Raw genomic sequence first — 14,251 nt, forward strand, 5'->3', positions numbered from 1 at the left:
TTTAATTTTTTAAAAAGTTTAATGAATTATAAAATAAATATACTTCCATTAAATAATAAATAAACTATTTACAAATGGAAACATATTACTTTATATTCCCATGCTTCTGTATGTACAGAAATAATAAGACTTTCAGCATAAAAACTGACATTTGAAAATCAAAAACAAACATCAGAAAATAACCAGTTTTCTGATGACCCACAAGAAGAAAAAGAACCCTTGGCACTTGTGGTTGTGATGTGGCAGTTACTTCATCTTCAGTTGGATAGCCTGTTGAGAAATAAAATATAGGTGTTATCATGTGAGATCTATGAGTTTCTCTCCAAACTAGCATCAAGAGAAAAATAGTAAAAAAAAAAAAAAATGAAGATTAAGTAAAATTGTTGGCTAGTGGAACCCCCTGGTGGCCTTTCTCCCTACTATTTTGACCTCCATCCTACTACCACAGCTATCTTTGTTGTGATATGTGCCTTCTTCGATAAAAGAACAGCATATGTTTAAATCATCCATCCAACTAGGTCCTCAAGTGTGACCCTATGACTGAATTCAAACTTCACGGAATAAATTCCCTTAATAGAAGGGTTTATTCCATAAAATTTGGACTCAGTCAAAAGGTCTCACCCAAGGACCTAGAAGACCACATGTGGCCTCGAGGTTACAGGTTCCCTACCCCTGGACTAGGGTACAGTAACAAGGTCAGAAGAAACAATTATTTCCATTTTAAAAAAGGAAATGTATTTAATTTAACAGCACAGAACCAGGAGAAAACTACTGAAGTAGCTCTGAATATTGTCAAGTTTATATGGAATTCCCCCACTCCCCATAAGACAGTATTCTAGGATAAAATGGCAGGTCTCACTTTCTCTTCCCACAGTCATTCATTTGTGTCTTATTTCTAGGAGTTTATCCTGGATTTAATTCAATACCATTGTAGTCAAGAGCTCTCCTTCAAAGCTGCTGCTACCCACACTCATCCTCTTAGTTCCAGTCCATGAGAATATAATACTCTATCTGCTGAATCTATCTCAAGTACAAAGAACCAGAGCAATCTTGTTCCTTCTTAAAATTGTGATGAGACCAGAAGGAACTTGCACCCAACCCACCATGGGATGCTCCACTTTGAGCACAGGAATTAGCCCTGACCCTTAGGCCATAGTCAACAACTCTATATGTACAAGAGAACATTTCTTTGTTTAAATGATCACCTTATTAGATACTTCCCACCTTCAAAAAATTATTAAAACTAATGTTAAATATTAAAAAAATATATTAAAAGAAATGATAAAAGCAATCCCACGTAAAAACACAGACCTGGAAGTCACTTTCAGCTATACGATAATGGGCCCATTTCCATTTTCTTGCTTAAGGTGTTTTCTCTCTTCAGCTTCTTGATCATGAGCATTGGAATGTGCTTTACGAAGCCTATGGAAAACAAAAATATTTCATTGTCCTTTAAGGCTTATTCTTCTACTTTTACGTAGTTAATGTGGGCAACTGAATGGCTCAGTAGATAGAGTTCTGGGCCTTGAATCTGGAAGACTCATCTACATGAGTTCAAATCTAGTTTCAGACATTTGTCAGCCATGTGACCCTAGGCAAGTCACTTAACCCTGTATACCTCAGTTTCTTCAACTGTAAAATAGAGATACCAATACCATTTGCCTCCCAGGGTGTTGTGAGGATCAAATACACTAATATTTATAAAGCACTTGGTATAGTGTCTGACATATAATAAATGTTTAAGAAATGCTTGTTTCTTTCTTTCTGCCTCTCAAACCCTATTCATTTTTAAGGTCCTGATCAAAAATTGCCTTCATAATATCTTCCGAGTTTCCCAAAGAATATTTCTTCTCCCTCTTCTTCTCCCTGATTCTACTCAGTTTGTATTTTTTTCGAAGGAACTGGTCAGGTTCTGCCTTGTACAATAAGTATCTGTATACTTATGTTTTCCCTACCCCTACCTCTTCTTGACTCCTTCCCTCATGTAAGTTCCTCGAGGGAAGACACAAGGTTATTTACTTTTGGTACACACTGTCTTAGATATACTAGATGAATAAGAACATAAGCTCTGAGAGGATTGGGTTCATTCTTTTGGTCTTAGCATCTTCAGTGCCTAGCATGCAGTAGGTACTTAATAAATGACTGCTTTATTGAATGGTGGAAGTTGCATATTGCCTTTCAAAATAAGCTCCTATAGAATGGAGTGTGTTAAGTTCCTCTTAGCATAAAGGCTTGAGATTTAAATTGAAAGAATTTATAAGAAATCTGCTATTTCGAGATCTCCCCCCCTTTTTTTTTTTACAAATGAGGAAACTGAGGCATAAGAGAATTAACCATAGCTAAACAGCTGGGAATTAGAATCTGAACTCCAGTATCTGATTTCAATGCCCTCTGTCGCTAAAGTTTTATACTCCTAGAAGGCAAGGACCTTATTAAGAATCTAGCATACTATCATACATAATCAATCAATCATTCAGCAAGTATTAAGCACTTAATGTATGCTGATCACACACAGTAGGTTTTGAGGATACAGAGATGAAAACCAAAATAGCCCCTGCCTTCAAGGAACTTATGTTCTATTAGAGGGCACAATATAGAGATGATTATATGTGTTTATGTATGTATATATATGCACAAAAATATATATGTACATAATATCTACATATAGTCCTAGAAGGTGTATGTGTATACACATATACATTTATATGTAAGTATGTAGCTATGGGGTATTTATTTCTTTACAAAGTCATTACAAGATGCTATGCTGGAGAGAGGTGGGTGAAGAGTTATATGAGACTTCACATAGAAGATCGTTTTTGAGTTCCGTACTGAAGGAACTTAGGGATCATCAGAGGCAGAGAAGAAGCCAGAGTGCATTCGAGACATGCCAACTAGCCAGTGCAAATGCAGGGAGACAGGAAATAGAACGTCATGTAAGCAAAACATTAAGAAGGTCAGTTGGTCAGCGCCATAGAGTATGCGAAAGAGAGTAATGATGAGTAAGTCTGGGAAAGTTGGGTAGGGTCAGATTGTGAAGGGTTTTAAGTGTCAAACAGAGGAGTTTATGCCTGTCTAGAGGTAATGGGGAGTAACTGAAATTTGTGACTTTGGGTAGGGACCTCATTGGACCTGCACTTGAGGAAAATCCCCTTGGCAGCTGCGTGGAGGATGTTTTGATGTGGGAGGGAAGAGATTTGAGGCAGAGAGACAGTTGGAGGTCATTGTAACAGTCCAGATGAGAGGTGAGAAGGAACTGAACTATAAATGTCTTTTGCTAAAGATAAGGAAGAGAATAGAAGGGGATAACGTCCATTTTTGAAGGGAAATAGATTTTTCACTTCCAGTCTTCTCCTTTAAATAAGACCTACTTGCATGGGTGCACCTTGCCTAAAGATTTTTCTCTGTCTGGTCTGAAATAGTAGCAGAAAAAAACCAGACTCTAGATGTCTACACAACAACCTTAGATTGAACCTCTGGTTTGATGTGAATAATAAAACAACATTGGGTGTCATTTCATCATCCTTTGCAATTAAATCAAGATTTGCATATGCAGTAATAATAAACAGTGACCATGAAAGAAGAATGCTTCATTTCCTGAATGGCAGGAGTGGTGTGGTACGAATATACACAATCCACTTGTCAAAGTAATTTCTGAGACTTAAAATTTAGGCTCATGAATCCATAATGTTTCCCAAGCTCTTTTAGCAAGAGCATGAATCACCTTGTTGAATATTTAGCAGCCTGCTTCCCTGACAGTAACTTCCCTTGGCCAGAACAAAAAATGTTGGTATCCCTAAAAACAACTAAGTAGACTCTGTGAGTATGACCCTAACTTGTTATTCAGTCGCTTCTCAGTCATGTCTGATTTGCAACCCCATTTGGTGTTTTCTTGGCAAAGATATTGGAGCGGTTGTTATTTCCTTATCCAGTTCGTTTTACAGATGAGGAAACTGATGCAAGCAATGTCCAGGGTCACATAGTTAATAAATTTCTAAGGCTGGATTTGAACTCAGATCTTCCTGACTTCAGGTTGGGTACTCTATCCACAGAGCCACTTAGCTGCCTGGATGACCCTGACAGTGTATTCTAAGAGTATTCACTGACTTTGGAGAGGACAGCTTCCTAAAGCAAATCTCTTATCTTTTGTAATTGTCAAGTTACTGGAGATTGTAGGATTATAGACTCAGTAATGTGAGGGACCTCAGAAGCCATGTAGTCTAATCTCTTCATTTTAAAGATGACGAAACTAAGGCCTAATAAGACTGTGACTTGCTACTGTGACTTGCCCAAGAGCATACCAGCAACAAGTGCCAGAAATGAGATCTTAACCCAGGCTTTCTTCCCCTTTTGAGTTACAACTCATTCCATTGCACCACAATTAATTTAGAATCAATTAAAACTTTGAAGTGTTAGACCAGCCTCTTAATTTTGTAGATGAGGAAACTGAGATCTACAGAGGTTAGGTGACATGACCAGAGCCACCCAGCTGGTAAGTGTCTAAACTGTTATTCAAATCCAGGTTCTCAGGGCTCTGAGTGAAGTATTAGATGTATCCAGAGAAATGACAGCAAGGAAATTTGTTCCTCACCTCCCCAACCCTCTCTATAAGAGCAAAGGAAATTGACATAGGCTGCATACCTTCCAAAATTGCTAAATAAAATAATAATAAGATAAGTTATGACACACAAACAAATCAGGTGTGGCTCACTAAATTTTTTTAGAGGATGCCATTTCAATAAACCCCTCTGTTAATAGTCATATAAATGCCAGTTTGATACTTTGCACCAAATTTCAGTGTCCTTTACACTCTTCCCCCTCCCCCCACACTTACTGACTGTGTGACCATGGGCATATCACTTAACCCTGTTTGCCTCAGTTTCCTCATCTATCAACTTAGCTGGAGAACGAAAAGGCAAACCACTCTGGCATTTTTGCCAAGAAAATTCTAAATAGGGCTATGAAGAGTTGGACGTGATTTAAAAAATGACTGAACATGAACAACAATACTTAGGAGGACAGATAGATACAGTTGTACCCCAGTACTCCTTCTTCTCTTAGGAGAATAGAATGTCCAGCCTCGGGGTTCCAGAGTCAGACATGACTGGAAAATGACTCAACAACAACATAGTTGTTTGCCTGTTGTCTCTTCTATCCCCTCCCCCACGATTAGAGTATGAGATCCTTGAAAGTCTGTTTCTGACTTTCTTTGTAGCTTAAGTCATTAATACAATTCCTGGAAGAGAGTATGTGATTAATAAATGTTTTTTGACTTGATTCTGGAGAGGAAAAAAATCCCTTTCGATGCTTTCGAAGGTTTTCATGGAAGCAGGATTTCTTTTTTTCAGTACTGGAAACCTTTGTGATCAGAGTGGGGAATAGGTGTATAGCAAGAACCAATCAATTTTCTATATTTCACCCAAATAACACTGTCTACTTTATTTTCACTATAGTCCAAATGTCATTACAACTCATGCAGATGATGCCAATAGATGTTTCCATTTTATATCCAAAGTCATAAAATAGTACTTAACCACTACGATTTACTGAGGAACAAATTTCTGACACAATCCTACAGTAAGTCTTGGAAGTGACTTTAGGAAAAGTGTCTCCTCTTCTAGATGTTCGGAAACAGAAATTTGCATATTGTCATACTTACTGGATGGCAATGATGACAATCGCTGAGATGCAAAGAGAAAGAAAAGCAGTCACTATCGCCAGTACTGTGATGGAGTGATCTCCATCTCCCATGCTATGGGTCTTCATTGACTGCTCCCCACACCGTTCACCAAAGAAATCCGGATGACATCTACAAATAACCCATGAGCATACAACGTCATTCAGATTAAAATGTTCAACTCCATCATATTATCTACAAAGTCTCTCAAGTCTTGGAAACATGAATTCAAGCATAATTTTGAAGGGAAGGTGTGTTACTACCCTACAATGCAATACTAGATATTAGAATGCCTGTCAGTAGTAGAACAAGTTGAGATTAGTTTGGGTGTGATATTCTAAGAAGACACACCTTTTTGTTCTTCATGTTCTATTTTATGACCTACTGATGAGTTCAATGATTTGTTATGCAGCTTAAAAATTGTGTTATCATTTAATTTTCATGACAGACAATTTTTCAATGAAGAAATCAGAAAAGCATGAACAGAAGTAAATTTTTTCTTTTCGGAAAAATATTGACATTAAAGTGATGGACTACTCTGCAAAGCAAAGTGGATAGTCATGGATCTCTGACTTGGTTTACAGGAAATGCAAATATTACCATGACACAGAACAACTTACTTGCAAGTCACTGCTTCTAGGCTTTCAATGTATTTGCATTCACCATGAATGCAGTAAGTTTTGTATTTTTCATCACATGGATTAGCCATCTTTTTGGGTTTTCTCTTTCTGCCTTTATTTTTCTTTCTTCGAGTCTTGGTTTTTTTTCCACTCTCTGTTTCATTTTTCTTGGGTTTAACTAAATGTTCAACTGGAGAAAAAAAGAATATTTTGTTAATGGAAATATTCTTGATTCCATTTTGATGTACAAGAAGGTTCTTTCAGTGGTTCTTTCAAGTGAACAATTTCCATGCCTTATGAAATTTACAATCATATATATATATATATATACATATATATATATGTATGTATCTGAAATATATAAATAATTAGCTTCCCACCCCCCAAAAAAGAATAGGAGCAAAATGTTTTAAAATCATATCTTTATTGTGTTCCAGTTTTACAACCAAGGGATTAATTTTTCTATTGAATACTTTCAATTTTCAGATTACTATTAGTGATACAAATCAAGCTTCTTGACTAAGAGAGACCCTTAAATGATTCTGATAATTAGCAGGACTAGAGGAAGCTCATTCATCATCATGGAATCCAACATCCTCATTTTATAGATGAGGAAAGAGACATTGAGGTGGAAGGTAGTTTGCCCAAGCTCACACAGCTAAAAGTGCCAAGGATGAAACTTGATCTAATTTAGGTCTCTGGCTTCCTGTTCAGTGCTCTTGCCCTTTTATAATTCTTTTTCATGAGTTAGAATGAAAAAAGTTAGAATTAAGCGAATCATTAGAGAATGAAATTGAACTTTTGTAATAGACTTTGTTCCTTACATACAGGACTAAATTGCTCTGGTATAACTGTTTATTGAATTACTTAAAGTCAGCTTTCTTACAGTACCTACACCAAACAAATGATGAAACCCAAAGTAATTGATTTTATCACTTGTTAGGAGTTAGGATTTCCAAAAAATAAAAATGTGATAGGAAAAAAATTTCAACAATGACCAAAATTGAAACTGTCAATGAATTTCATTTTTCCCTCTCCTATGATGCCAGAGAGTTGAGTTTGATTTTTTCCTATTACCGTCCATTCTTTAGCTTTATGTTAAAATTTATTTCCAATTACTTTTCCTAACTCCATCCAGCATAGAAGCAATTCTGTCATGGTGTGTGACTCTCTGGATTTGCCCCCCCCCCAAATGTCTCCATGTGCATACCCCTCCCCCCCCATTTCACCTCCTTATATTTTGTCTTCCTCTATTTGAATGTAAGTTCCTTGAGGCCAGGTACATGTATTTGCATTCCCAGCACTTAGTTCTTGGCACAGATTGTGCATTACTGATAATGCAGAGACAGGGAGAGTAGTATGGTTGATTGTGAAGTGGGGAGGAGAAAGGGGAAAGCAATAGGAATTCTATTTCTATTAGTTTCAGGATCAATGTATTTGTAAAAGCAATAAGTAAATCATATGAGAACAATTAAAAAGGAAAAAAAAAAGAACCCAACATCCCCACCCCTACAGTCAATAAGTTTCACCAAGGCCCCATGTTATACAAAGCATTAGATCAAGCATGTTGGAAATTATACCAAGGAAACTGAAGAAAGCTTATACTTAAGGAGATGACAAATTGACATGTCAGCTATCTCCTAACAGATAAAGTAAATAACATGGAGCCACCAGTCATAAGTTTAACCCTAAAGACTGACTCTAGATGCGTAGAGAGTTGGGCACACAGACCGGGTCCTAGGACACAATTTACAAACCAAAGTGAGTGGACATTGTTTTATATAGCTAACAGATGAAAGAAAAGAGACAGATCATGAATAATTTGTGAGTCACTGAAATGTTGTAAGGGATGGTTAACCCCACAGATATTTAATATAACAGCTTTTCAGTGGTGTTCAGAAAAATGAATAGATCATCCCTTCTATGATAAACACTTCTACTTCATAATAAGCTGCACTTTTTAAAAAATATTGGCCCTTTTCCCACTTTTAATATTTTACCTAGGTAGTTCAGAAGGTAGAAAATTGTCAAATCTGAAGGAAGATTTTTTTATATAATTAATCAGATATCATTTCTCCAAAATCAAATTTCATATAAATTAAAAACAAATTCTGACCCCTTTTACCCTTTATAACATAAACTCTTATCCCCTTCCCCTTATTTGCCCAACCTCCTACCCCTAGGATCTACCAATATACAAACACATGGTCAAAAATGGGATAGCAAGAATGGAATCCCTATCACATGTCTCTGACATATATTTTCCCCCATTTATCTCCAACACCAGCCTTTGTCAGTGCGGTGGTTGTTAGGTACCAAATGGAAACCATTGAGTCAGTAACAGATAATTAGGGTTAAGTCATGGGGAATTGTTAGAAAGCCATAGAAAAGCATGATGACATGGTCTGTGGTGCCCAGGAGCCATTCAAGAACAGGGTGGATAATCTCTTGCTGTGCTCCAGGTCGAGATCAGTTAAAGCAACTGATAAGGTACTTTCAAACTCTAAAAGTTGATGAATCATCATTTTTAAAATTGAAATTTTAGATCCAATTTCATGGCTCCCTATTTTCTCAGGGAATGTAAAAGTGGTTAGGTAGTATTTTATCTCTTTGTCTTTGTTCCTTTGATTTAGAAAAGAAAGTCAAGGGTCAGTATCCTAGGTATGATGCAATTGTAGCAATTTGTAATGATCTATCTGTCCATCCATCCATCCATCCATCCATCCATCCATCTATCTATCTATCTATCTATCTATCTATCTATCTATCTATCTATCCATCTATCTCCATATCTATCATCTATCATCTATCATATATGAAAATCAACTTTTTATCTTTCAGGTATTTACAAGACTGAATTTTTTAACTCAAAATCAAAAGTTTAAAATCTTTTGTAGATTTGACTAGAGTAGCAATTCTATGTTTCACTGGCAAATTCTGCAGCTTGTTTTCTCCAGACCCATTCTCAACATCCCTTGTAGTCTGATCACTGCACTGCCTAGGAACAACATAATTATATTCAGAAGAAAAGTAGAAAAATGAAAGACAGAAAATAGATCACATTTCCCTAGGACCCTTGAGTTTAAAAGGGCTTTCCTAATAAAGACTATGTGAAGTCGTTATTGCAAATAATTTTGTCCCATTTAACACTGAGCAATGAGACTCAGATACACGAAAAGACTCGCCAAAGTCACAAATGCTGGAGGGAAGACTTAAAGCCACATGTTCCCATTTCAAAGTAATTTGTCTTTCTGAAATACAGCACGACTATTCAGAACATAGCAAATAAAGTCATGGGTCAGAATATGGGAGTCAGATATAACAGGGATCTTAGAGAACATTCTAATCAAGTGTCTCCTTTTACACATGAGATAAAAGATTTACCCATAATAAGTGGTACAGACAAGACATGGGAGCCCTGACTAAAAATCACCATACCACACTGAGCACTAATTTCTAAGAAATCGCTGCTGTACTTTGAAACTGACAAAGAAAATGTTCTGTTTGGCATCCAAGGCTCTTCCTGACCTGGCCCCTCCCTGGCTCTCTATTATTCTCACACTTTCCTCCCCTCCCCCTACTTAATAGTTCAGCAACACCTGCCTTCTTACTGTTCCTCCCAAGGGTCACGTCATCTCCTCTGTTTGTACCTTTGCCCTCACGGACCTGCATGCCTGGAATACTCTCCCTCTTTTCCTCTTCGCCTTCCTCCAAGACTCAGTTTAAATTCTATACTCTTTGTGTGGCTTTTGAGAGTCTCCCTCCTCTCTCACCCCTTCCTTGCTAGTGTCTTCCCTCTGAGAATCCTTTGCATCTACTCTCTATATAACTTGTTGGTTACATGTTTTCTCATGCAACAGAAAGAGTTCCCTGAGGATGGGTATCATGTTTTTGCCTTTTTTAAATATCCCTTATCCTTGTTCAGTCATTTGTCAGTTGTGTCTGATTCTCTGTGACCCTATTTGGGGTTTTCTTGGCAAAAATAGTGGAGTGGCTTGCCATTTCCTTCTCCATCTCATCTTACAGATAAGGAAACTGAGGCAAAGAAGGTCACACAGCTAGGAGGTGCTTAGTACATGGTAAGCACTTCCTGAAAGTTTGCTGTCTGACTCCTGTACCAAGCATGGGAGATAGTTAAGTGTTTGTAGAAGGCCCACTAGGAAACCTGGTGTTTGGTTTCTCTTAGGAGGATGTTTGGTCAATCCATACTCCTCTACCACCTTTCACTTGATTTTTTTACTCACCTTTGATTGAATCATCTATGATATATCCAGCCAGTTGTAGGTTTTCCTCATACTCTTCATAGTAGTCATATTCAGTCCCTGAGGATACTTCACTTTCTGAGAATGCTTCAGTCACTGAAGATGGCTGGAACCCATCTGTGCTATGGTCCCCAGAAAACATGTCATTTTTCTCAGAGTAAGTATCATTGGCATCCAATGCAGCAACATGATGGTACACTGTGGAGCAGAACAAGAAAGTGAAGCAGGATTCTGTTTAGTTGATCAGCTACATCAAGTGAAACAGAGGTGTGAGGCTCTTCCTACCCAAGAGTCACAGCATGTGCACTGACTACAACTGAGTCACTCATGAAAGCAGCTTCACATTTTGCTCACAGGTAAATTCCAATGCTCCAATGATCATTCTTTTATTAGTGCTTTCCTTTTTCCCACATAATATGGTGGCAGGAACACTGGTTTGGAAGTCACAGTTCTTAATTTTCTAGTCCTAGGTTGGTCACTTATAGACTATGGTGAAAACACTACTATTTTGAGCCTCTGTTTCCTTATAAATTTCAGTTGAAGCTCAGTTTCATACGAACCTCTTTCCTGTAAAATGGTATCGAGTCTCACTATTACTAGCTATCTCATAAAGAGGAAAGAGTTCCACAAACTACAAAGCCCTATCCAAATATGAGTTAATATTGCAGCACATTTAACTGGAAGAGATCTTAGAGACCATGTAGTTCAAACTTTTCATTTTACAGTTGAGGAAACTGAGGCCTGTAATGTAATAATTTCTATTAAATAGAACTGCTAGAAGCTTTTAGTAAGAACAAAATTATAATAATATAAAAAGCTGTCATCTGCAATGACATTATTTTTTGCCTCCCTTTTTTGAAGAAAATGCTTCCAGTTGTAAGAAAGAAATACTGAAAGGGGTTTAAGATGTAACTGCTTCATCCAAAATGAAATTATTACAGGGAATGGCTCTATATGCTTTCCAATGTCCTTAGTCCTGCCTTTTGCTCTCCGCTAGGATGCTGAGTCCCCTTCTTTTAGGATCTGTACTGAGCTCTGGCTTTTCCATGTTAGAAAGCCAGATCCCTCCCCTGGTTTTATTGGGAAAATGAGAGTTTCCACATGTTGCTAGCAGGTATATGAGTAGTACAAAAAGCAATGGGAACGGAAGTTACAAAATTTCACCTTTACAGGATAATTAGCTCATATTCAATCTAGAACCAGAAAGGACCTCCAAAGTCATTTTGTTCTACACCCCTATTTTACAGCATGGCCTGGTTGACAGTGATGGATTTCGAGATGGGAAGGTAAGTTCAAATCCTGTCTCAGACACTTACTAGCTCTGTGACGCTGGGTAAGTCACTTCACCTCTCTGCCTCAGTTTCTTCATCTGTAAAATAGGGGTAATAGTAGCACCCACCTCACAATATTGTTGTGAGGGTCAAATGATAAAACTGATAACATATATGTAAAGTACATTGCAAACCTTTAAATACTTGTTATTTTAGTAAGAATAATAAGGAAACTGAGGCCCAAGAATGTTAAGCAACTTTCCAAGGCCACCCAGGTAGTCAGCCTCCTGACTCTAGCACCAGGATTTGTTTCACTCTATCAGGCTACTTCCTCAGTTTATTCACCTGTAAAATGGGGATACTGTCAGTCCTAAAACTCTGCCTAGTGATCAGCTGTTATTATTTCACTCTCCAGTTCCATAGTCACTACCTGGCACTCTTTAACGAGGTATCCAACCAGTGCTTGAAAGAAGCATGCCCCGGCTAGGACCAAGGCTAAAGTTAGGAGTCCTCGGAGGCTCTGGGCCAGCTGCCACCTGCAGTAGGTGCGCTCGTCTCGCCAGTCCCGCCTGCCCCCCTGCCCCGCCTGTCCCTCCCTGCCTGCGCTCCCAGGAGGGACCTAGCTAGGGACTAGCCCGTGGGAAGAAGGCGGCGGCTGCCGCGCCCCGCACCCCAGCGCCTCACCTGCGCTCAGAACCAGGAGGTACAGGAATAGAAGCGACGTCGTCGGTGGAGGTGGCTGCGGCGGCGTTCTCATTGGCCTCTCGGGGCGGCGACTCCGAATGTGGACAGCTTAGATGCGCAGTTTGGTGGCGGAGAGCTGGACAGGGTGGCGTCTGAGCGAGACGAAGGAGTGGCGGCCTCCCACTCTAGTTCATCTCCGAGGGCCGTGCCCCTGGTTCCCTGAACGGCCGAGTCCCCGACAGCAGCGACAGTAGGAGGGGCAGCAGAGACAGCAGAAGCAGCAGCTGGAGAAGCCGCAGCTGGAGGAGCAGCTGAGACGGCCGCGCGTAGAGGTGTGCGCATTCCAGAGGTGCGACCGCACCTGCGGCTTTATAAGTCCCTGGAGGGGGAGAACCCCAGTTGGGAGAAAGGGCTGGGCTCCGAACGTCACCCTGCATGGGTGCGGTCAGGGCACTTGTCAGAGAGGAAAGATTGCGCCCCAAAACCACACACAGACCGAGACAAGCCTTTCTCGAGTCGGAAGGAAGTCTCAAGAGAAAGCAAAATCGAATTGTAGAGCTAGGAACCTGGAGACTATAGTTAAAGTTTTCTAGAGAGTTTTATGGTGGGGCAAGCGCTTCACAGATGTTAAACTCATTAGATCAGCTTCTCGGAATGGTTCCCAAGGGCTCTGGGCCCTAGTTTCTTCTGATTATTGGCCCCTAAAGTTTTTTTCCAGGGACACAGCATTGTAGTATAGATGGGACCCTGGACTTGGAGAAAGACGTGGTCCCTGAAACCCTGCCTCAGAGAAGTATTAGCTGTGTGACCCTAGGCAAATCCCTTAACCTCTCTGTGCCTCAGTCTTCTTATCTGTTAAATGAAGGAGTGTTGGATTTCATGGCCTCATAACTCCCTTCCATCTCTACAAGTCTGAGACTTGTGACCCTGGACAAGTGCCTTAACCTATTTTTTTCTGTTTCCTTATTAGTAAAATGATGAGTGGCACTGGACTTGGCCTCTAAGGACCCTTCTAGCTCTTATCTATAATGTTATGATGGATTCTATGACTTTTGTATCCCCTATGAAATTGATTTCCTGTAATTCCTAAAGCCAGAAATACCCTACTAATCTTTTGCTAATAAAAACAAAATTCAAAGCACTGTGAAAATAGATGACTCTAACAATAAGATGAATTTTTTATGGATTCACTAAATTAGAGATATTCAAGGAGAAATAAGATGGCCATTTGTTATGGGGAACATTGAATTAGATCTTTGAGTCTCAAGGATTTTTGTTGTAGGACCGCTTTTACACTGTTAAAAATTACCAGGAACCTCCACCTTCCCCTCCTACACACAATGATTTTTTTCACTTAAGTGACATATTTCTATATATTTTTGGAAAGAATGTTTTATTTTTCCAATTACATTAAAAGATAGCTTTCAACATTTATTTTGTATAAGATTTCAATTTCCAAATTTTTGTCCCTCCTTCCTTTCTCTCTGCACCCCCCAAGACAGCAAGCAATCTGATATAGGTTATATATGTGCAATCATGTAAATATATTTCCACATCAGTTGTGAAAGAAGAACCAGAACAAAAGAGACAAGCCATAAAAAAACAACAACCACCAAGTGAAAATAGTCTGCTGTGATCTGCATTCAGGCTCCATAGTTTTCTCTGGATGTGGGTGGTGTTTTCCATCTTGAGCCATTTGGAACTGTCTTGGATCATTGTATTGGTGAGAAGGGCTAAGTC

General features: G+C 38.9%; 1 protein-coding gene and 1 pseudogene across 1 annotated transcript; one reads left to right on the forward strand and one right to left on the reverse strand.

Moving 5' to 3' along the window:
• Positions 1 to 13,029, reverse strand: AREG (amphiregulin). Its single transcript, XM_072624249.1, has 6 exons — positions 12,512 to 13,029; positions 10,539 to 10,754; positions 6,295 to 6,484; positions 5,657 to 5,806; positions 1,312 to 1,422; positions 1 to 270 (listed from the first exon to the last, which is right to left on the reverse strand). Exons 1-5 carry the CDS (start codon positions 12,582 to 12,584, stop codon positions 1,329 to 1,331), a joined length of 723 nt encoding a protein of 240 aa, XP_072480350.1. The 5' UTR covers positions 12,585 to 13,029; the 3' UTR covers positions 1 to 270; positions 1,312 to 1,328.
• Positions 12,947 to 14,251, forward strand: part of LOC140514781 (switch-associated protein 70 pseudogene) — a 15,850-nt pseudogene continuing 14,545 nt past the window's right edge.

This window comes from Notamacropus eugenii, chromosome 7, assembly GCF_028372415.1.
Source record: "Notamacropus eugenii isolate mMacEug1 chromosome 7, mMacEug1.pri_v2, whole genome shotgun sequence".
Lineage (NCBI taxonomy): Eukaryota > Metazoa > Chordata > Mammalia > Diprotodontia > Macropodidae > Notamacropus > Notamacropus eugenii.

Bases quoted from the DNA above. Each gene is read 5' to 3' on its own strand.
- AREG (XM_072624249.1), bottom strand. From the start codon at position 12,584: ATGAGAACGCCGCCGCAGCCACCTCCACCGACGACGTCGCTTCTATTC. The intron at 6,485-10,538 runs GTGAGTAAAAAA...TTTTTTCTCCAG, and splicing joins CATAGATGATTCAATCAAAG to TTGAACATTTAGTTAAACCC. The intron at 5,807-6,294 runs GTAAGTTGTTCT...GGTTATTTGTAG, and splicing joins CTAGAAGCAGTGACTTGCAA to ATGTCATCCGGATTTCTTTG.